The sequence below is a fragment of the Piliocolobus tephrosceles genome, chromosome 8 (assembly GCF_002776525.5).
Source record: "Piliocolobus tephrosceles isolate RC106 chromosome 8, ASM277652v3, whole genome shotgun sequence".
Lineage (NCBI taxonomy): Eukaryota > Metazoa > Chordata > Mammalia > Primates > Cercopithecidae > Piliocolobus > Piliocolobus tephrosceles.
This window is the reverse complement of record NC_045441.1, coordinates 57,476,692-57,501,066: the sequence shown is the minus strand read 5'-3', so window position 1 is coordinate 57,501,066 and position 24,375 is coordinate 57,476,692. Positions and strand designations below refer to the sequence as shown.

The 24,375-nt window shown below is 43.5% G+C and overlaps 1 protein-coding gene across 1 annotated transcript in view; it reads right to left on the bottom strand.

The window, feature by feature from the left end:
• IGF2BP3 (insulin like growth factor 2 mRNA binding protein 3) overlaps nucleotides 1-9,035 on the bottom strand; it is a 152,521-nt gene extending 143,486 nt beyond the window's left edge. The window contains exons 1-2 of the mRNA XM_023215981.2: nucleotides 8,481-9,035; nucleotides 7,028-7,088 (exon numbers count right to left, since the gene is read on the bottom strand). Of these exons, the coding sequence (XP_023071749.1) occupies nucleotides 7,028-7,088; nucleotides 8,481-8,655 (236 nt within the window). The 5' untranslated portion in view covers nucleotides 8,656-9,035. The remainder of the gene's footprint in view (nucleotides 1-7,027; nucleotides 7,089-8,480) is intronic.
• Nucleotides 9,036-24,375: the final 15,340 nt, after the last annotated feature.

The window sequence follows — 24,375 nt, the reverse complement described above, 5'->3', positions numbered from 1 at the left end:
CTTCTATGTCCTATCTCCCCCCGTGCTCCAAATTGATATATGTGCCTACTAACTTTCTTCACTTAAATTTCTAGTAAGTATTAGAAACACCGTATCAAAACCAAAGTTCCTGTTTTCTACCCAAGAATCTGCTCCTCTCCCAATATTCTCCATTTTGGTAAATGGCACCATCTTCCACCCAGTGGCTCTGGCCAAAAAAAATCTTGTCATTCTTCACGTTTCTCATACACCTCAGCTAATCTATCAGCCAACAGCAAATCCTGTTGGCTGTTCCTTATGGCTATACAGAGAATAGCTACCACTCATTACCTCCAAAGCTAATAACATCATCTCCTGCCAGAATATTACAACAGTGCTAAATGCAATTTTCAGGTATTTTCTGTTCCAAGCATTTTGAAACCACACTACTCCACTCTTCCTTCAATTTGTGGAAGATGACATACAAAGATAGCCACCATCAATTCCTCCCTCTTGGTACATGCATGCCACTCTACCAACTAAAGATGGAGTTTATTTCCGTATCTCCCCTGAATCTGAGCTGGCCTGATGACTTGCCTTAATCAATAGAATGGGACAGAAGTAATGTGCCAATTCTGAGCCCAGCCTTTAAGAAGACTAGCAGTTTCCATTTTCACTTAGGGTAAAATTAGTCAACTGTGCCAGGAAAAAAAAAACTCCAGCTTCTTCTGAACAGTAAGATACCATTTGGAGAAAGGTTACAAGGACGGCCAGTTACATCAGCAAAGCTTCCCTGGTCCTTTTAGCCCAGTTTAGTAAGGGACCTGAGTGATACATGTGGATCAGAAACCACCACCTAACAGCCACAGAATGAGAAAGAATAAATTGTTCTGAGCCACTAAGTTTTGGGGTGGTTTGTTTATGCAGCAACAGATAACTGATATACCATGACCACAAGAGAATCAGCTTCCTAAACAACTAATGATAATGCAATAATGCCAGACATTCTAAAGACTTAGGCTCCTTTCAGCTTATAGTTCAATAGATTCCTCTAAGAATCTTTTTTTTTTTTTTTTTTTTTTTTGAGACAGAGTCTTGCTCTGTCACCCAGGCTGGAGTGCAGTGGCACAATCTCGGCTCGCTGCAAGCTCCACCTCCCAGGTTCAAGCCATTCTCCTGCCTCAGCTGCTCGAGTAGCTGGAATTACAGGCGCCCGCCACCATGCCCGGCTAAGTTTTTTGTATTTTTAGTACAGACGGGGTTTCACCGTGTTAGCCACGATGGTCTCCATCTCCTGACCTCGTGATCCGCCCACCTCGGCCTTCCAAAGTGCTGGGATTACAAGCGTGAGCCATCGCACCTGGCCCAAGAATATTTCTACAATAACTTTAAACTATTTCCTAATCAAGTTAAGTGGTCTCAGGATAATTCTCTAAAATATCTATAGTTTACATACTATATATTCCCCTTCAGGGCAATAAAACTCACATAATATGTCAATATTTATAACTGTGTTTATTTACCAATACTGAATACTTGCCAAACAGCAATTTCAAACCATGATAAATTACACCCTTAATTTTAATGGAACACTCAAAACTACGGATGCTTGCCACCAGCCTTCAAGCAAAATCCTGGCAGTCCAAGCCAATTTGTAACATCAGAATTATGGGGCTGAGATCTTAACTAAGAATACCAATCCTACCCCTTGGTCATTGCTACCACACTGCCACCTCCTGTCTTATGACACTGGAAGCCTGAATCAGAGGCAACAGTCGATAAAGGAAACTCAGCTAAGAATAGCACAGCTAACCATCTCCTCTTTCCGCCTCTCCTTCCTCCCAGACCAAACCAACCGCCAGAGTTACTGAATGGCTAACTCACACCTTCCAAAAATTAGTTATTGCTAGAAAAGTTGCTGCCTGGATGCTGCTGAAAACAATTAGAATGGAGTCACTTCAAATACATGAAGGTAGTTCAACAGCTTCACTTTAACACAAAATCCCAATCCTATAACCACACATTAACTAAACTGGTGTCGCTCATAGGAGTTTCAAAGCATGGCAAAGATCATTTCCCCCTTGCTGACTGCATGAAAGAGGTACACAGGCAAAAACAACAGAGCTACAGAAAAAAAATTTTAAGTCAAGCTCCTTACAGGAAAAACCCCAGACCTCTCTAATTCCCAAAGATATTTTTAAGCCTTAGCTGATAACCTATTTATTTTGAGCACAATGGCAAAACCTCAGAACAAAATACTATATGCCCCTTGTAGTTTATCATAATGGCATCTGGCCTGAACAGAGAATGTAACTGATCACACAAATCAAAGGGAAAGCCAGAAACAGAAGCCAAGATTCTCAATTTCCACTGGCTCCAGGCACATGCCATGTTTCCATAACATCTTCCTCAGGGTTACTGCGGACAGCTACACAGTAGATGCATCTAATTTTTTTAAAAACTCTTATTAAAACCAAAGTAAGAAATCTTTCAAACTCTCTCAATTTGTTTTGAGAAAATATGAAATCAGGAAAAAAATCTTTTCAGCTACAACCACTTAGGCAATCCCACACTGATCTTAAACTGAGCACTCCAAAGATAACCCAGTTTATAATTATTTAACCAGCCAAGAAAGCTTCCTAACATTCAGAACCTCAAGTCTCTGCATGTGTGAGAAACTTTCCCGAATCACAAGATTCACCTGAGCCACACACTGATAAGGAAGGAGTACCACTGCTATTCATACCTGTGTTTAGATGTTCTATATTAAAAACATCTTTTATTGTCCTAAGACTTTGAAGTCGGAGGCAGCATTGAAGGGTCATGTGCCCTGGCTAATAGGCACGTTGCTGGTCCTGACACTAGCCTATTCTATCCTTAACACCTATTAAAATGCAACACTAGCTTTTAAATAGCCACTTAAAGTAAGATACATTTAAAACCCCAATGACTTTTATAAGTTCTACCCAATTTACATGTTAAACACAAGACTAATATGGAAATAAGTTCTTCACTTTCTTTTTTGCATTTTCCCCCGATTTTACTGTGGTAAAAACACATAAAATTTACCATCTTAATCACTTTTAAGAGTACAATTAAGTGGTGTTAAATACATTCATAGTGTTGGGCAACCATCACTGTTTTTTTTCAAGTAAACAAAAAAGAACGTTTGAGCTTAGGCACCATAGTCCGTTTTAAAAGATCTTACCCTAAGTTAGCCGGGCATGAAGGCGCGTGCCTGTAATCCCAACTACTAGCAGGGCTGAGGCAGGAGGATCACTTGAACCTGGGAAGCAGAGGTTGCAGTGAGCTGAGATCATGCCACTGCACTCCAGCCTGGGCAACAGAGTGAGACTCTGAGGGGGGGAAAAAAATCCTACCCTAAAAGGAAGAAAAAAATAAAGGATCCTGCCTAGAAAAACATTAACTATAATATCCTATTTTTTTCCTCCTTTCTTCAAATGTATTTGTTGCTACACAAAATCCTAAACAATGCCAACAGCTAAATCGTGAGGAAGTTTCATAAAAATATGCTTAGGTTCTTCATCACATAGGAAGCAGCAACAACAAAAAGGTTAGGTTCTGAAAAACTGAACATATGAAAAATTATTTTCATAATTTAAAAAAGTCAAGGAAATTGAACTAAAACCACCATCCTCTCAGTTCCCCAGTGTCAGCAATTTTCCTCTTCCCTCTCCCATGCCCAACAGCCCACAACATAACAAAAAAGGACATCAGTGCTATTTACATTATCACATAGGGGCACAAACAAGGCCCCACAGGATACCAGCAGCTCTTCCAACCAAACTCAGCTACAACATTTTCAAGTACCAACTATTTTCCATACCCACCCTTACCTCCAAGGTGGAGGGAAAAAAGTTGAGCCTATACTTCGGAGTCAAAGTCTTCATGTTCTATAGCTTTTACATTTAGAATAGAAAGTGCAACACTATCACAGATATCCAGTGCAATCTTCTCTTTAGTCCAGATGCAGGAGACTTCAATGTCTGTAAAGTAACTGCTATAATCTTCCCCAACTGAGGGGTATCTGAATGCAGAAAAGCCACATTCCTTCCACATTCCCTTGAGACCTCAGTAATTGGGAGCTAAGCTTGGTCTGAACCAAATTCAACCTTACTCCTTCCTGAAAGGGTCCCCCCGCCAAGCTCCACTGGAAGTCAAAGCTAGATCAGCCTGCCAAGCCTCCAATCACCTCCTGGGCCTGCTCCCCTATTTAGTCAGCGCAAGCCCATTCATCCATCTCAGCGTGCATTCTCCAGCACCAGGTTCCTGACATGCCTTGTATATCAAGTATAAAGGTCACTGGTGCACATGTGGGTGTGCCTGCCTCAGATGCCCACATGACGATGGGATGGAATGAAATGACTGCTAAGCAGAAAGAACTCCACCCTCAAGTCTAGCAGGCTTGGCAAGGATTGGTTTGTGGCATTCAACTATCAGAGCAACCCCCATCAGTCAGTACAACCTCTTGACCTTCCCTTAGGTGCTGGGCATGTTGTCACCCTGATGCCTTCTCTGCCTGCTTCCAGAGCCTATGAAAATGGTGGAATAGTCCAGATATGAGAAACTGCATCACAGCTCCAAGGGTCAGTTAAAATAACTGTAACACAGATTTCCAGGGGCAGAGAAAAAAAGTTGTTTTTTTTTGAGGTTGAGTTTCACTCTTGCTCAGGCTGGAGTGAAGTGGCATGATGGCTCACTGCAACCTCCACCTCCCCGGTTCAAGCAATTCTCCTGCCTCAGCCTCCCGAGTAGCTGGGTGGGATTATAGGCACCCCCTACCACGTCCGGCTAATTTTTGTATTTTTAGTAGAGACGGGGTTTCACCATGTTGACCAGGCTGGTCTCGAACTCCTGACCTCAGGCAATCCACCCACCTCGGCCTCCCAAAGTGCTGGGATTACAGGCGTGAGCCACGGCATCTGGCCAAAGGCTCTACTTTTAAGACATTTCAACACAAGCAAGGAACATGACTGTTCTATCAGTAAAAGAAATCTCCAGTGTTCTCATCCCTGTTTACTTCGTTAGTAAGATAGTACTGTATCACTTAAAATCCTGAGCATTTTAATGCTAGTGAAAAATTAACTTAAAAATTTAATCTACATTATTAATAAACTGAAGATACATTGATAAATACTTGCTGTCACTGGTGACACCTTACCTTATGTGCTTTCCTAAAGAGGAACTCCTGTTTATTATAAAGTAACAAGTAACTAAGTATATATATGCTTTTGGACTAAGCAAAAGCCTTTAGGAATAAAACCGGCAGTTATTACCAGGTAAGGTTTTTAAATTAATCCCCTACATCTGGGGAGAAATTCCCATCAGTTAGCAAACGAAAAGCAGCAGGGGAAGGCACAGTCATCTGTATTTACATGTAGCTTAATGAATTGTAAAAATCCAAAACATTTAATTTTTAAATTTAGAAACTCCCAAAAGTTAAAATGCCAGTACTTGAGGCACAACCATTTGCTTATTTATTCAACATTTTAACAAAATTAAGACACACTGACCAAACATAATAACAACTAGAATTCGCAAAATGTGCTTATGTTTTTTCCCTAACTAATTCAGGCTATGGCTTTAAGCTTCTTTTTAGGGGAATATAACTTCTCCCTCGATTTTCAATTCTTGTTAAACCAAGCTCAATTTATATGAAAGTAATGTGACCCCTACCAAACTTCGCAATTAGAACAATCTATCCAGTCACTCAAATCCCTTTCAATTATCTTAATGAAATTTAAGCATGAGAACAAGAAAAATCCAAACCAACTCATCCTTAAAAACAAGATCTGTGAAAATGCTTTGCCTGGGAAGAGAGCTGGAATCTACACAGGCATATAGATGACATGTTTTGTAGCCATCTATTTCTGCACAGCACCAGTGAAATGCATAGCAAACTCTCCTGCTCTCCAGCACACACACTCTCACCAATATCTAACCAGATACACGCAGTCCTGATTTAAATTAACTTTCAGCTTATTGTTTGGCTCAGGTTGGGAGTTGGGGGGATGGGAGAGGGGCAGGCAGAAACCCTAACCCCATCTTGCAAAACCCAGAAAGGCTTAGAGGCCCACCCCGGTGCGACTGGGAGGCAGCAGTGCCTTTCCAACTGGAGTTAGAGCCGGAACCTATGGTGTGAGTTGGCTGAAGGTTTTAAAAAATAAAACAAAACAAAAAAATAGAGCAGGAATCTGGCCGGCTCTAGCGAAAGGAAAGGAGTCTCCACTGCTCCAAAGGGCTTCATAAGAAAAAGAAAAAGGGAAAGAGCCATGTCTCCAAAATGCTTGAGGCTAAAACAATCTGCAAACATTCTGTAAAGGGACATACTACACACATGATCTCGGAGACAAGAAATCCCCCTCCTTAAGTAGCACAAAATCTTCCTGTCTTCATCTTTTGGTGGTTGTAAGCAAAAATGCACCCAGGAGGAGTGGGGTGGAAAGCGGGAAGACAAAGGTGCTGACTGCAAGAACCTGTAGAACTTTGGAGTGATTCAAAGGCACTTCGGGGCCGGAGAGGCCCCGGCGTTTACGCACGCGTTCCAATACCCCGGGCGAGCTCACAGGGCAGAGGCAAATTTCCCTCCAGTCGGCCGCGCCCACGGCCTCCCAAACCCGGACAGAAAGGCGCGCCCCCCGCGTGTCCGCAGCTGCTTTCGCCTCTCTTGCTCCTGGAGGGGTAGGGGAATCATCCGCTGCTTCCCAAGTCCTGCAGACTACCCCCCGAAACTGCTTGTTGCGACCCATTTCCCGTAGGAGCAATTTGACCCGCTCTGACCGAGGACATTCAGCTGTGAGCTTCCGAGAGATTTTGTAACCAATAACCATAATCCCGCGGCAGAGGCCACAGACAAGCTTTCAATTCCTACCCAGCATCATCAACACACACACACACCCCCGCCATAAACTTAAAAGCAAGGGGAAAAGACCAGAACACGCCACACGGCAGCCGGGTAAGCACCAAAGGACAAGAAGTTCTCAGCTGAGTCTCTCCACCCAATAACGGAGTGAGAACAGAATCGGGGGAAACAGAAGCAGCAGCTCACCTTTGCCTTTTTGGGACCGAGTGCTCAACTTCTATGGGTTTCCCGTGCAGTTCTATTTTACCTGCGGACACACAAGAAGTGAGAGACGGTCGGCCGAGTTCAGCGGCTCTCCCTGCCCGAAAGACCCGCACAGCCCAACTGGCGACACAAATGGCCTCCTGAGGCCCCCAAAGGGTCCCCGAGACCCGGACGCGGCTGCAGACGGAGGGAGAAGCCGACCCCCTCGGGTGGCGTGGGCATTTAACTCGCAGATGGTTGAGGAGCAGGGTCCGCTGACGGGCCCACTACTTGGGTATCACTCCAGTCCCCAAGCCTCCCCCACCCACCCCTGGGGGCCACCAACACGAAGCCCGCAAGAGGGACACGGCCCATCCTCTCACCGCCCTGGACACGCTCCACACGACAGACTCGGGGCAGGGGGCTCCCCTGGCTTTCTTCAGGAGGGGGCGCCCTGGCCCTGCCCTCTGCTTCAGCCCAGACCCGCCGAGAACACTCAGCAGTGGGCTTGTGGAGGACAGGGAGTGGCGGGAAAGGGTCGGGGACGGAAGGGGAGACCAAGAACGGGAGAACTGGCAAGAGGCGCAGCTCGGCTCAGGCTGAACCAAGAGCGAAGGACTGCGAGGCGCCCGCACCACGTCTGAGTTGATTAAAAGGGAAGCCGAAAAGCACGGGGCTCCCATGGGGACCCCAGCGCAGCCTTCCCCCGGGCGTCCCGCCCCGCCCGGCACCGTCCCTCGCCCTGGCGGAGCCCTACCCGGAGGCCGCAGCCCCGCGCCAGGGCCCGGAGAGCGGCGGGCGGCCCGGTGCGTGGCGGCGACTCCCTTCCAGGCGACCAGCCGCCCCCGCCCACCTGCCCCTATCGCTCGTCGGACTGGGGGAGGTGGAACGGGGAAACCGGGCACACTCTCTCCTCCCGCAGGGTGGGGAGGAAGCGCGGGGCCGCCGGTGCGAAGCACCAGCCCCGCGGTCTCACTCGGCAGCAAGGTCGAGGCCACTTTCCGTTCTCCACGGCCGGGGTTTCGGGGCGCAGCACAGACAGCGCCGTAAATAACGACCGAGGAAAGCAGGAAGGAATGAGACACAGGCGGGCATTCTAGCTCGGCCCCCGAGGCCCAGCGTGCCGGGGCCTGGAGCACGCGCCTGGGCCCAGGCGGGGCGCCGGGGAAGCGCGCCTCCCCCAGCCCCGCGCCCCCCTTAGCCAGCGCCGGGGCTTTCTTGACAGCGCGTCCGCCCTCACCCAACAAACCCCGGCCAGGGAAGCAGAGCCGCGGGCCGGAGTGGGAGCCGAAGCTGAGGAGAGCCCCGGCCCCCACGCGCGTGGGTGTGGGCGCTGAGGCCTCACCCCCGCTCCCCCAGCGCGCCGGGCCTGGGGCCCGCGGAGCCACCCCGGTGGGTCTGGGCGGGCGGTGCAGGGTTGGGGCGAGAGCCCGGGTGGGGCCAGGCCCGGGCCCACCTGAAAGCGCCTCGATGGCCTTGAGGGCCCAGCTCTCGTCCGGGCAGTCCACAAACGCGTAGCCAGTCTTCACCAGGAAGGGTCCCGACACCGGGATCTTGGCGTCCTTGAAGATACTTTCTAGGTCCGAGGGGGCGGTGTTGTCGCTGAGGTTTCCGATATACAGTTTGTTCATTGTGAAGAGTGGTTGTTTAAAAAAAAATTAACGAGAAAAACGAAAAATTAAAACCACCCACGGTGATGGATGGATCCAGCTGGTTTTGTTCCCCTCGTCTTCTCGCCTTTAAAATACACAAACACAGTAAGAACCAAGCACAAGAATGAGGAGCGAAAAATCAGATCCGAGGCTTGTTTTTCCTTGTCTAGATATGTTTTAAAAGAGAAAGAAAAGAAAAAGCCTAGCTACAACCCAAACGCATCCACCAGTCTTCCTAAGTCTGAGAAGGAGGCGGGATTAGCAAGAGAAAGGAGGAGGAGGAGGGGAAAAAACTACTTTTTGTCTCTTCCTCCCCAACCCCTTTGGCTTCGGCCAGCGGACTGTGAAAATATCACACTACGTGAGGCAGGCGCCGCCTCCCCATAAAAAACCCAGAAGGGTGACTGGCAGGAGGGAGGGGAGAGGAGGAGGAGGAGGGATGAAGGCGCAGGAGGCGGAAAAAATCCGCTCCGAGTGTCCGGCTTTTTGAATGAGCCACGTGTTCAAACTACAAATCAACGTCTCACGTGAGGAATCCCAGAGCCTCAATTAGAGTGGGTTTCGGAGAAAAAAAAAAAGCGAGCGAGAGGAAGAGGGGGAGGGGAAACGAGATTGGGAGAGGGACCCTGAGAAGGGGGAGGAGGAAGAGGGAAAATGCTAAAGGAACCGCAGCCGGCACCGAGGGGAGCGCAGCGCGGGGCGCTGACGGTCACAACTCGAGTTTGGAAAGGGTTATCTGGCTGGGCGGATCCTGGGAGGGAGGGCTGGGATATTGATTTTTTTTTTTTTTAATGAGGAAATGGGTAGAGGTACTAACAGGCAATTCCTCAGCTCTAGTTACCATAGTTTTAATCATTCGATTTTTCAGAATAGGTTATTAACAACAAAACCAGAGTCACAATCCCGAACTCGCCTGGTGGCTTTAATGGCATTAGAAGTGTAACCCCGGCAAAGCCGCAGGCACGTTTCTAAGGCTGGCAGGGACAGAAACGCTGCGAGGAGGGGTGGGGGACTGGGTGAAGGGGGCAGGGGGTAGTGGCAAGACAGACGGGCGACGCACCCCACCCTGTGCGCCCTTCTCGGGCCCCGGGCACCGCGCGAGTGGGGGCGGCCCGGGCCCGGGGCGGTGGGGGATGGGAGCCCGCAGCGTCCTGGGCGGGTGTCTGGGCGACACCTCCTCCGCCTCCGCCTGCGCTCGCGGTGGCTCTCGGCTTCGCGTTTGCCATTGGTTGCACGATTCAGAAAAGGCTCCAGGATAAATGAGGCCGGGGGCGGGCTTGGCCACTGGTGGGGGAGGGGAGTGCAGGGGCGGAGGTTTCTAGCTAGGGGCTGGGGTCGTCGGGGACCTGGGCCGCTGGAGGAGAGAAGTCAAAGTGGGAGAAGTCGGTACTTAAAGGGAAATCCTCTTTTCCTGTAGTTTTTAAAGGGGGAGGAGTGGAGCAGGCTGGTACTTTTATTTAAGTAATTTTAGTTGGAGAACTTGAGACTTAAAACTGGAAGACCGTCCTGCGTTACCCCTAGGTGGTATTCGTATTTGAAAAACTGTTCGAGCCTTTTTCTGCCTCTTTTCTGCCTACATTTGGCCATGAGAGCCATACATAATTTTCTCTATATGTAATGAGTACAATGGTGGTTGTTGGGGGAGGATTTGGGCCCGGTGGAGCCTTTGTGGGCCAACAAAATGTAAACTGGAGACGAGCAATACGGAAACGAAGGCAGTGCTGGGGTTCTGGTGGAAATCTCCAAGTGTCGTTTAATGATTGTGTACTCCACTCAAAGGTTTCATTTGCACTAGATAATTGTGTTTTTAACAGGTATATTTTTAACACGTATTCTATGGAAAGTATATAACATGCTAATTCTTTAAGTGAAATAAATTCTATATAACATGAAAATATAGACAAGAATCTTTAATGATTTGGTACTCTTACTGGTAGAAAAAAGGTATCCTAAATAGAGGAAATATTGTGATTTACGTTGGAAACATCTTCGGTAATTGATAAAAGCTTCTCTGTCAAAACCGTTGTTAGCATTTTAAAATGTGTATTTTTCATTTAAAAGATGAATGGTAGATTTAAACATGGGAATTACTGCATGATATAAAGAGTATTTACATTTGTCTTTTAAAGGGAACTTACTTTGTAATGTTGTGTTAAGGAACCGGAAGGTGTCAGATCATCCATTTTAAATGCAACTGTTCTTTCTTACAGGTTTTTCTTTCCTGCCAAGCGAATCCAACATATTAAACGTAAACACACTTTCACAATATTTGATTCACGTTTAATGAAACGTTGTTACTTTATAAAATAGGGGGACAGACGTGTTTTTGTGTTACAATATTTGGAACTGAATTAAGAGCTCAGCCTTGAAAGAACGTTTTGGTAAAATTTCTCTTTAAGTTTATGGTTAGGTTTAACTTTTTTAAAGCTATTTTTTTTTTTAAAAAAAGAGAACTTTAGTTTTAAAAAAGAAAAAAAAGAAAAGATGTATTCTTTCTTTTGGCTTCTGTGGTATGCAAAATGTAAATATCAAAAATTATGGATTTATTTTAAATGTACCTGTTGTAGAAAAGCCATTTGGAGAAATGTTCTTCATTCATTCATTTGGTAATATTTGCACTTCTCAGTATCACTGTAAATTTTACAACCTGTTGATCATTTAACTTTTAGTAATTTTTCATAAAAACAAATTGTGTGTGTTCAGTTTGCTTCCAAAATCAATTGAACCATGGCTTCTGGGTTGACTGTATTTGCTCTTACTAAAACTGAGACCTAAGGAAATACCTACTTCTAAAGCATGGAATAAATTGTTTATTTTCCATAAATACTAGTCCATGCTTGTCTGGCACTATCAAACAAATCTTAACAGCTGGAATTTAAAACAAGTGTATGTTTTGATGAAATATGTTCCTGGGACTCTTGTTAACCTAATCTGTGTATTATTGTAACAAACTGGATAGTCCATCTAGGACCTTAAAAACATACATGAGTAATATAAGCTCAGACATCAAAGAGAGGTAGATGCAGTCCACTCCACTTCCAGTCTCCAATCATTTAAGGGCTGAGTCAAAAGATCTTAGGTAGTTTTCTTGCACTAGCACTTCAAGTACAAAGATACCTTTGGTGAATTTTCAAGAATGAATATAAAATCAATTTAACTTCCAGGTCTTTTTAAATGAATCTCACACAAATTAACTGGTTATAGGCTACTTCAGCTTCTTCCTGAAGCAGTTGTAGCTCCTAATTAATGTGAACTCCACGAAGAAAGAACTCCCACCTTGTGTGTGCTCTAGGATGCGGCTGAGTCTTTCCAGTTGCAGACTGTTTACTCTTTGGACAGCTGCATCTCCTCCTTATCTGCTGAATTGAGGACTGTACAAATGTTTCTTTTGGGTCAGCATAATATTAAAGCATAGCTATGTTTAGAAGGCCAGTTACCGTTGCTGTACCCACACGTCAGGGGCAAAGGCTGAGTGGGCAGATGGGGGGAAGGGGCTGACACCCCCCCTCACGACCGACTTGGGACCAGCCTGGAGTCTCAAGCCGAATCCCCTCACGCGGGTGGGCACACAATGCCTGGCGTGTCGCTTGGGCCTCCTCGAAGGTGCTTTAACAGGCTCTTGCGCTTTTGAACGGCCCTCCTGGACTCTGATCTGTTTAAACCAGGGGCGTAGTAAGTGGTAACCTGGATCTGCCCTCTCCTTGGAAGCTGCCTGCATATATCTTATTGTTTAAAATAAATAAAAATGGTGCCCCGGGAGAGAAGATGGGGTTGTTTCCTTTTTCCTCTGGCTCTGCCCTGAGAAAGAGGGCGGGATCCTCACAGCTCAACACTGGGGAGGGTCTTTCGTCGGCAGCCGGCTCGCCTCGGAGGGCCTGGACCACTGGACCGCCCTTTCCCGGGGCCCTACCGCGGGACCGCGGGCTTCTGGGTCCTCCTGGGGTTGCGTCCATTTGTGCGGAGCCGTGTGGCCGGGGCCCTCGCCGCGCCACCCCACCTGAGTCCGCCCGCCAGCGCGGGGACGCACCGGGCAGCGTGGGTTTGGCGATTCTCCCGCACCTCCGGTCTCAGTTGCGTGTGTGCGCGAGGGATTCCGTGGGGCTCAGGGATGCTTGGTACCCACTGGGGAGAAGCCCTCGCTGAAACCCTGCGGGTCTGCCCGGGGTGGGGCGGGCCGCGAGACTGGCGCGCAAAAGCGGGTACAAGGCGGGGCTCCCGCGCTCCCCGGGGCCGGCTTGCCGAGTCCAAGTTGAGCAACCGGCGTCGAGAGAGACACCGCCCCTGCTGCGGGCGGGGGCCTCTCCTCGCTCCCGATTGGCTGACGGGGGGAGCCTATCGCCGTGGGCCGCCTCCGCCAGAGCGGTTTGCTGGTTTCCATTCATTGGCCCCGGAGCCGCCCCTGGATTTCCATCTTTTGTGGCGCGAAAATAACCCTTTGCTCCCTCGTTGGTTTTGTTGAGGTTGAGAGGTGGGATTGTGTTCCCCTCTGCTCGCTCTCGTTTTTCCTGCCCTTTAACTGCTCGCCCCCAGCCCCAACCCCCAAGGAGGAAAGAGGGAGGTAACGCTGAGGAAGGGTGGAAAGCAGTTCTGCGTCCGTGGGTGGAGCCCGCCCCTTGGCTGACCGCATGGTGCCCGCACGGTCCCCTCCCTTCCCCCAACGTCCAGCGCCCGGAGGTTCTGGATTTGCGCCATGCTCAGCAGCTGGAGTCACATCTTCGTTTCCCTACCCATTTCCAACATCTTAGAGTTTATACGTCCTTTTTTACTTAAAACAACTACAACCAAATATGTTCTCAGGTACCTGAACTTTTCTGGGCTTCTAGAGTAATCGACTCGCCCTGCCCCCTCCCTTCCTAAACCCCTTTGTGGTCCACAGGGTTGTTTTAAGCAAAATCAAACAACCCCTCCAAAAAAAGCAAACGAAAAATTCCGGGTAAAATCAACTATGCTGAGACCACGTTTTCGTTGAAGCTGCCCTAAGACCAATGAAGCTGAGACCGACCTTCAAGGATTAACGATTTCTGTAGCTGAAATGTTCCAATTTTACTGACGTTTGGTGGAGACGGTGAGAAAAAATAAATATGAATTTGACTTGGAAAAGCACAAAACAAACGAAATAATCATATTTAATTTGATTAACTGAAAAGGCAAACAGCTACAATGGTGTATACTAGGTACTGGTGTCTTTGGTGAGTTTGTAATTATATACATAAATTGCTGTTGGTTTCATAAAAAATACAGATCAGAACTCTGGCTATGACAAAAAAAGAAGGAAGTATAAATTTGTTTGGTATATCTAATTTCATAACAGACTTTACTAACCTTTAATTATCTGGAGAAAAGGAAATGTACCAGTTAAGAATATAAATTAATTTGTTTGCAGATAATTGTTCATTTTTTGTCTTGACAAAATACTCGATTTGGTTAAAAACGGCAAAATGATAATTCTTCAGTAAATATTTAAAACTTTGAGAGGATTGGTTTAAATCAGAGAGTTCAAAGATTTTCTGTGTTGTTTACTCTTAGTGATGTTACATCCTGTGATGTTACATCTTCCTCTAAGTGCTTTTGAAAAAATTATTAGTTCTGTTAGTCTCTAAAAACTAAAGTAACATAAATTGCCATGTACCAAAATTTTAAAACAAATTTTAACAACTGAATTGGTTAGTAAAGAAAAACTACTTTAAAATAGAAGTAATCATTAAACACATTTTATTTACATTTATATAATTCAACTACATTTCACTAATGTGGTTGATAGTGTTTTTGAACTTGTCATGTAAAATTATTCATCAGAAACATTAGAATAACTTAGAAATGGTTTGAGTTGAATAAATTAATTAAAACTTAAGGACTGAATTTGTAGTATGCTAAAGATTATAGAGTTAATAATTTAGATAATCCTTTATCACCTAAGAAATTTAAATTATGAAAATATGATTGTGAAATGATTCTAGGTTGGAATTTATATATTCAGTTATTTTTTATTTTGGAAATGATACAGTAGAAAACTATTGAGGAATTTATTAGAGAAAATTGTAATTGTAAAAATAAAAAAAGTCAAAATTAATCATTTAGACAAGCCAAAACCCTAAAACCTGGGATATTTTTTAATGTTTTATCAAAATCAAAGATTTATACAATCAATATTTTAAAAAAACAAACAAAAAACTGTTCTGTTTGACAGAAACTGACTTTTTAAATTTTCAACTACTGAGTCAGGAATTGGAATTTTTATCTGGTAAACATTATCCATAGTTGTTAAAGTAGTAGATAAGCATGAGTACTTTTATTGGAATTATATCCTGTATTAATACTACTTCACTTAGGTGAAAACTTTAAAATACTCATTCTTCTGGAGGAGGGGTGGGAAGGATGAGACCTTCACTGAAGACTCTTTGGTGATTAGTGTGTACATATGTATTTGCAGACCAGCCATAGAAAACAGGGTAGGCGTTTGTTTATAGGGGGAGGGGTCTGGGGAAACTGGAAAGATTTGGGTATTTAATCTTGTTTATTGGTTGCAACTCATTTATCCTGCAGGTTTCCTTGCTCAGTGTGGAGGGAAGAGGGTAGAGAGAGAATGTATTAACTAATGGTGTAAAATGGGAAAGTAATCCATGCATGAAATCCCACTGGAAAGAACAATAAAAACCTACTCTCCCCACTAAAATAATCTGAAAACGAAGCACATGCTGAGGTTATAGCTAGTTTTCAGCACTCTCTAACACCTACATTTAAAAGACACATGCTAGGTTGCTGTGTTCATATTTGGACCCTTTGTTTTCTTGACCATTTCTATTCCAGAAACTCATTCCAAACATCTCAGGAATTAAAGGTTCTTTAATAAAACAGCAGATCTCATGACATATATTTAGATATAAATTAACTCTTTCTAGTCTATCTTTAAGGTAAATTGATTAATGCCTCATGCTATCTATAAATGTAAAGTTAATTTTTAGATGTACTGAGGCAGAATAAATTTTACAATTCCTTACTTGCAAGATGATGATAGATCATTACCATTTCCATTTGGATTCATTAAAATTCATTCCTTCTTGATTTTAGTTTACATTTTGGTCCTAAGCTATTCTCTAGCATGATGATCCTAGCTTTAAAGAGGGAAACAGCAGGCTAAGTGAGGGGTTTTTGTTTTTTGTTTCTATTTCAAAATATCTCAGCTGAAGTTCATAAAGAATCTGAGAGCATAAGATATAGTAGAGAAAAACAAAACTTAATCATCTTTCTCAAAGTCTATACTGTAAAAAAATTTGTCCTGAAATTCATGCCTAACATGCTTCTATTGAAACATGGACTTTTTTTTTATAGAGGATTGTTTAAATATAAACACATGTATATTCTTAATCTGTGTATATTCTTAATCCCCAATGTGATTGTTGGCACTATCACATTGGGGATTAAAAATATACAGAGAGAGAGAGAGAATTTTTCTTGCTTTTTCTCAACTGACTTAAATTTAGTGATCAATTATTTCTAAGTTGACAGTACTAGTGCCTTCTTAAAGGCAAAATTTTGTTTGAACTGAGGTTTAATTTAATATCAATAATTGGACCTGACTGATAATTTCCAATTCTTGATTGATTTTGTTTTGGCAGTGGGTGGGGGGGGGGGGGGTCTTGTGTCATTCATTGAAGCAGTTTTTCTGTTTTTTTAAATTATTTTTTCTTTGTAGGGTAAACCATTTATATATTATTTGTAACTTAAAATATTTTTCCTAGCATTTTCCAAGGTTTGAAGAATAATTTAAAAGTAAATCTTACTTTTAAGATTTGAATAAAGACTTTTTAAATTGTGTACAATATAAATAAATATGAAATATTTTGTGTTTTAATCATCCATTAAGCCGAAATAACTGAATGGTTCCTTTTTTATAAGTAGCCTAATAAATCTAATCCAGCTATTAGAAATCTAATTACTAAAAAAGATACCAACGAAGTAACAATTCATAAAAGCCAAAAAAAATTAGTTTTTGTTATAACAGAAATAGATACTTTTTCTATCATCTGGTGAACATTTTGTTATTAGACAATTAAGTACAGAATGATGTTACCATGTTTTGTTTTCGTTTGTTCAAAATTGCCTAGAATTTTGTTCCTTGACTCTGTTACCATATATCTGATGGTAATTTCTTTGCTTTTGTATTTCTTCGCTACCAAGATTCAAATGATATCTTTGCTTTTCATTTAAATAAATATCTATAAAAAGCCAAATAGAAAATAAACTAAAACATCAAAAGTTGTAGTGTAGTACACTGTAAGTGCTTATTTCTGCAACCATAGTGATATATTCAAATTTTATTTTAATCCCAAGTCAATATGGTGACTTTTTGAAAGAGATTAAATTGAATTTTGTTTTAAAAATTAATAAAGCAAAAAAAAGTCAAGTAGATGTTTTAATTCAGTGAATAGACAATAGGGCGAAAGGTGACATTACTCTGTTCCCTCAACAACAACAGATCTTCCAGTTGAGGGCAGTTTTGTCGGGTATGGAATGCACTCAGTGTGTGCACTTGGACATGTGAATATATGCACATATTTCTGCTGAGAAGCCCTTTAGAGAGATTAGTGAAGGAGCAAAGCAAGATAGAACTTGTGTTCAAATTCTGAGGTTGCAGGTTAAAACAAGCAAGGGAAGCACTACTTTTAAAGTGTTTTCTTAACCATCAGAATACTTGAGTATGATGTCTTTAAAGCTGGGGAGATAAGACTAACAGTATAGATTGAAATGAAATTATGATGCTACTAGTATATCACCATTAGAACTTACATCATACAAATATGTTTTCCATTTTTTAATCTTTCTATAACTCGTTTTCTATTTAAAATATATGTAGTTAGTATTATACATATAAAATATTGATCAATATTATTAAAACATAAACATAACCAGTTTAAAAATTGGTAGAAGTAATACGAGTCACATATTTTGAAGTTAAATTTATCTCCAAAGCATGAAGTTATCACAAATCCTTTCTGTTGGATTGTTCTACCACTTCTATTTGTGTACATTATCCATAATAGATACATTAATCAAAATAAACAGTGTTATCTGAGAAAATGTCTCTATAAAAAAAAGCCAAAGATAGATACTGGTCTGTTCTTGTCGTGAAAACAACAGTGGTTTTTGAAACTTAAATAAGGACAGAAAACTCAGATTTAAGTGAAGTGTGAGTCCTGTTATTTTCTGTCTTTATTTGGGGTTAGGAGAGCTGTAATGTTGCTTCAGGAATGACCACCAACAAAGTTTTAAGTTGCTATAAATGAAGAATGTTCTTTCAATCAAATGATAGCCCCTTCCTGTTATTCTTTAAAATAATTTTTCTTATTTATTAAATATTCTTAAATGATTTCATTGCAAAGTGAGGGAGAGTCATATTGTATTAGGATAACCAAACGTTTTTAACACTTTGAGCCTCTAAATGGATGAAGAATGCCCATTGCTTTTTAAACCAAAACAAAAACAAGTTTATCTTTGTTACAATAAGTGATGCATTTATCTTCTTTCTTTACCTATGGCAATGTTCTGCTAACATAGTAATAAACTGAGTTGCTCTCTGGGTGTGGCAGTTAATAGAAATAAACATATTACAGTGAAGCACAGAGAGGATATATGAGCAACAAAAAATAAAAATATCAGATTTATGGAACTCTTGATTAAGCTAAAATTTAGAGTATCTTCCTACAACCAAATCCAGTGATCAAGCTTACAGTCCTTAAAACTTGTAACAAAGTAAAAACTTGAAAGTATTGTTAGTATGAAGCTGTTGCTAATTATGAGAAAAATCTATTTGTGGTTTCGTTTAATGTAAGTTTATATAATATAAAATACAATGATTTTGTTTTTAAAGTTTTTTTTCCCATGTTTCTTTCAAGTAAATTCAAAAACGTGAAAGTTAAACTGAGCCAGGCGCAATGGCTCATGCCTGTAATCCCAGTACTTTGGGAGGCCGAGGCAGGCACATCACAAGGTCAGGAGATCAGGACCATCCTGGCCAATATGGTGAAACCCTGTCTCTATTGAAAATACAAAAATCAGCTGGGTGTGGTGGCACACACCTGTAGTCCCAGCTACTTGGGAGGCTGAGGCAGGAGAATTGTTTGAACCTGGGAAGCAGAGGTTGCAGTGAGCCATGTTTGTCCAGCCTGGGCGACAAAGCGAGACTCCATCTCAAAAAAACAAAAAGAAAAAAGAAAGTTCAACTGAAGACTGTTAAAGTTGTTTTATAAAAATCAGGTATCTGTGGATTAAAATATGGTCCTTTTCTAACTTTTCCATGAAAGCTTGGAATATAACCTATTAAAAGCTAACTGACAGCCGGGTGTGGTGGCTCATGCCTGTAATCCCAGCACTTTGGGAGGCTGAGGCAGTCGGATCGCCTGAGGTCAGGAGTTCGAGACCAGCCTGGCCAACATGTTGAAACCCCATCTCTACTGAAAATACAAAAATGTAGCTGGGCGTGGTCGCACGCACCTGTAGTCCCAGCTACTTAGGAAGCTTGAGGCAGGAGAATTGCTTGAACCTGGGAAGTGGAGGTTGCAGTGAGCCGAGATCACAACACTGCAAAAAGCTCATAAAAGAAGTTTTGCTGATTTAAAAAATATATATATCTTACAGGTAATGTAAGGACATTGGAGATTTTGATTGTATATCTATATATGTAGCTGATTAGAGGTTGTATATTCACAAATTCATTTTGAAAACAATACATTTGAAGAAAATTGCCACTTTGGCATTATCAAAGTGATTCTGCAATGTAAAATGAAGTAATAGAGTCTGGATTTTGAATCCTGCTATGGACATACCAATGTAAATATGCAAATATAGTCTTGTTTTCAAAAGCCAGGCTAGAGTGCATGTTAAGAAATCAGACTCTGTGACGTAAAGGGAAGTCAAAGTGTTTAAAGCACTTGTAACAGGAAAAGAACGCATACATAACTGGAAGGTATCTTCTGGTTATATCCACTATAGTAAATAGTATATCCATTATAGTAAATAGTAAGTTACAATTTCTCTAAAATATAATTTTGATAGTTAAGATTTTATCTTTGGAAGTGTATGCTTTTAGCACTTTTTATTTAATGAAGAGAGATTGAGGCAATGTGTGTTACAATCTAGTACTAGAAGACTCAAAGTGGGAAGATACAATATCTACCCCTTTTGTTTGTTTGTTTCTGAGACAGAGCCTCTCTCCATAGCCCAGGCTGGGATGCAGTGACTTGAACACAGCCCACTGCAGCCTTGAACTACTTGACTTAATTAATCCTCCCACCTCAGTCTCCTGAGTAGCTGGGACTACAAGGCACGTACCACCATGCTCAGCAATTTTTTTTTTAAATACAGTGTCTCACTATATTGCTCAGGCTGGTCTTGAACTCCTGGGCTCAAACGATCCTCTTGCCTCAGCCTCCCAAAGTGCTGGGATTACAGGTGTGAGTCACCACACCTGGCCCTATTTAAATATATTCCAAATTCTTAGATACTTTGGATAAGGAAGTTTGGTGGGTTTGTTTGTTTTCTGTTTAATAACTAGGGGATTATACGTTCTCTTTTACATGACTTTCATTTGAACTTGTTTCATAAAGATGTTTCTATAATTTGAAGGCTAGACAGATTATTAGGGATCTACTAGATACCCATTTACCATTGAGGCCAAGGAAGGTCAATGCAGGCAGACACACAGCTAGTTCAGTGGCAGGACCAAGATGTGTTCATCACCGAAGGACATGATAGAACAACCCAAGGGAGAAGTAGTATGTTTTTCCTATTTTTGGTAACAAGAAAACAGACCCAAGATGAGGTTTGCCCAGACACAAAATCATTACCTTCTTAAATAAAACACCTACATTTATGCTTACCAGGGGTTCTGCAAGTTATGGAAAGCTTAAAGGTTGAAAGTTTTGATGGTGGAAGAGACCTTGAAAAAAATCACCTGCTTTACCTCAGTAACTTCAGTCAAGAGCTCGTTTAAACTCGCAAACAGGTAAAATCAGTTCACTAAAAGGCTGCTAGGGAAGAAATCCCATGATTTATTTAGCCTGTGATCTCTCTCCTGTCTCTCAAAAGCTTGATTTAAGGCCCAGCTATATCAGAATCGCTAGGTAACAAGGAATCTGCTTGCTTGCTTGCTTGCTTGCTTTTCTCTCTCTTTCTGTCTCTCTCTCTCTCTCTTTTTTCTTAGACAAGATCTCACTATGTTGCCCAAACTCCTGGCCTAGGGTAGTCCTCCTGCCTTGGCCTCCCAAAGTGCTGGGATTACAGTCCTGAGCCTCCGTGCCCAGCCAAGAAATCTGCTTTAACAGTCACCTCACACACTCCTAGTGGTAAGGTAAATTCTTCCTTATATCAAACTTGAAAAATGTTATGCTCTGATTTACTCCAGATTACCAATCGGCGGGGTTGAATTTTATTATATTTTTGCTTCAGTGAAACATGGGAGGCTGGGCATGGTGCCTCATGCCTGTAATCCCAGCATTTTGAGAGGCCGAGACAGGAGGATCACTTGAGCTCAGGAGTTGGAGACCAGCCTGGCCAACATGGTGAAACCCCATCTCTACCAAAGTATAAACATTAGCTGCGCATCCATAGTCCCAGCTACTCAGGAGGCTGAGGTAGGAGGATCGCGTGAGCCCGGAAGTTTGAGGCTGCAGTGAGCCGAATCTGAGCCACTGCACTCCTGCCTAGGGGACAGAGAAAGACTCTGTCTCAAAAAAAAGAAAAAAAAAAAAAGGGAAAAGGGCACATGTCATCAGGACTTCCTGGGGCTGGGACTTCACAGGCAGCAGGCATCCTTCAATTTCAAAAAAGTATTTTAAAAAAGGGAAAAAAGAAAAATACCACGGGGTGGAGGGACTGTGTATTACTACTTAATATTTCTTACCTAAGTTCACATGAAGCACAAGGGTCTGAATCTTTTTTTTTTTTTCTTTTTTTTTTTTTTTGAGATGGAGTCTTGCTCTGTCACCCAGGCTGGAGTGCAGTGGCCGGATCTCAGCTCACTGCAAGCTCCGCCTCCCGGGTTTACACCATTCTCCTGCCTCAGCCTCCCAAGTAGCTGGGACTACAGGCGCCCGCCACCTCACCCAGCTAGTTTTTGGTTTTTTTTTTTTTTTTTGTATTTTTTAGTAGAGATGGGGTTTCACCGTGTTAGCCAGGATGGTCTCGATCTCCTGAGCTCGTGATCCGCCCGTCTTGGCCTCCCAAAGTGCTGGGATTACAGGCTTAAGCCACCGCGCCTGGCCGTCTGATTCTAACAGAAGGAAATATTTTATGAAAATGTATTATTGGCTGGGCACGGTGGCTCACGCCTGTAATCCCAGCACTTTGGGAGGCTGAGGCGGGCGGATCACCCAAGGTCAGGATTTCAAGACCAGCCTGGCCAACTGGCAAAACCCCATCTCTACTAACTGTACAAAAATTAGCCGGGCATGGTGGCGGGCACCTGTAATCCCAGCTACTTAGGAGACTGAGGCAGGAGAATCGCTTGAACCCGGGAGGCAGAGATTGCAGTGAGCTGAGATGGTGCCACTCCAGCCTGGACAACTAGCGAGACACCGTTTCAAAAAAAAAAAGAAAATGTGTTGTTTTACTTGGATTGTTGAGCCAAATTTCTTATATTTGTCCAGGACGTCGGCTTGTGTTAATGGCTGGCATTAATAAGGGATTCCTTTACAGGGGATAGTTTTTTCTTTTCTTTTCTTTTCTTTTTTCTGCTTTCTCCACAAACTGTTACTTGGGACTCCCCCTACTCCAATCTCCTAAGGAGTTGAAGAACCACTGAGGGAATTGCAAGCCCAAGCTCTCACCCCTAACTAGATACATGGACTGAAAAGACAGTCACAGTCCTTGGCTGTGCCTTTTTTTTTTTTTTTTTTTTTTTTTTGAGACGGAGTCTCGCTGTGTCGCCCAGGCTGGAGTGCAGTGGCCGGATCTCAGCTCACTGCAAGCTCCACCTCCCGGGTTCATGCCATTCTCCCGCCTCAGCCTCCAGTAGCTGGGACTACAGGCGCCCGCAACCACGCCCGGCTAATTTTTCGTATTTTTAGTAGAGACGGGGTTTCACCGTGTTAGCCAGGATGGTCTCGATCTCCTGACCTCGCGATCCGCCCACCTCGGCCTCCCAAAGTGCTGGGACCACAGGCCTGAGCCACCGCGCCCGGCCTTGACTGTGCCTTTGAATTAAAAGCTGCTTTTCAATAACTTCATTTACCTGTCAATCGGTTTGTCTTCTTTCCTAAACTGTGGATGCTGCCCTGGTGCTTGTTTTGTGTGTGCGTAGCTGATGTTGCTGTGACCCTGGGTCAGTTTTCTTCACCTCCCGGGCCTTTGTTTCCACAGCTGTAAAAAGAGTTAAACTACTTCTACCACCCTTTCTCTTTTTCATCGCACGAGAGCACTGAGTGGTTTTCAACAGGTATTGGTGGAATTTAGTTTTCAGAAAAATGACTAAGACTGGGAATGTTGATAAAATGATTGGACCAGTTTAGAAAGTACTATAAAATGCAAGAGAGAAAGGGATGCTTGCTTGACACTGGAAAATAATGCAGGGAGGGATAATTTGTGTCCATATAACCAGGATCAGAGACAGAGAGAAGGAAAGAAAATTTTACTCAAATAACATGGCTAGGTAAGTTTGTGGGGAAAGCAGAAAAAAAAAAAAAAAAATCTATTCCCTGTAAAGGAATCCCTTACTGGCCGGGTGTAATGGCTCATGCCTGTAATCTCGAAACTTTGGGAAGCCGAGGCGGGTGGATCATTTAAGGCGAGGAGTTCGAGACCAGCTTGGCCAATATAGTGAAACCTTGTCTCTACCTAAAAAAAAAAAAAGAAAAAAAAAATACAAAAATTAGCCAGGCATAGCCAGCCGGGCACGGTGGCTCACGCCTATAATCTCAGCACTGTGGGAGGAGAAAGCGGGCGGATCACGTGGTCAGGAGATTGAGACAATCCTGGCTAACACGGTGAAACTCCGTCTCTACTAAAAATACAAAAAATTAGCTGGGCGTGGTGGCGGGCGCCTGTAGCCCCATGTACTCAGGAGGCTGAGGCGGGAGAATGGTGTGAACCCAGGAGGTGGAGCTGGCAGTGAGCCGAGATCTCACCACTGCACTCTAGCCTGGGCAACAGAGGGAGACACCATCGCAAAAAAAAAAAAAAATTAGCCAGTCATGGTAGTGGGCACCTGTAATCCCAGCTAATCCGGAGGCTGAGGCAGGAGAATCGCTTGGACCCAGGAGACAGAGGTTGCAGTGAGCCAAGATTGGGTTACTGCACTCCAGCCTGCGTGACAGAGCGAGACTGTCTTTAAAAAAAAAAAAAAAAAAAAAAAAATTATCGGGCTCGGTAACTCATGCCTGTAATCCCAGCACTTTTGAGAGACCGAGGCAGGTGAATCGCTTGAGGTCGGGAGTTCAAGACCAGCCTGGCCAACATGGCGAAACCTTATCTCTACTAAAATACAAAAAGTAGCCGGGCGCAGTGGCTCAAGCCTGTAATCCCAGCACTTTGGGAGGCCGAGATGGGCAGATCACGAGGTCAGGAGATCGAGACCATCCTGGCTAACCCGGTGAAACCCTGTCTCTACTAAAAATACAAAAACCTAGCCAGGCGATGTGGCGGGCGCCCGTAGTCCCAGCTACTCAGGAGGCTGAGGCAGGAGAATGGCGTGAACCCAGGAGGCGG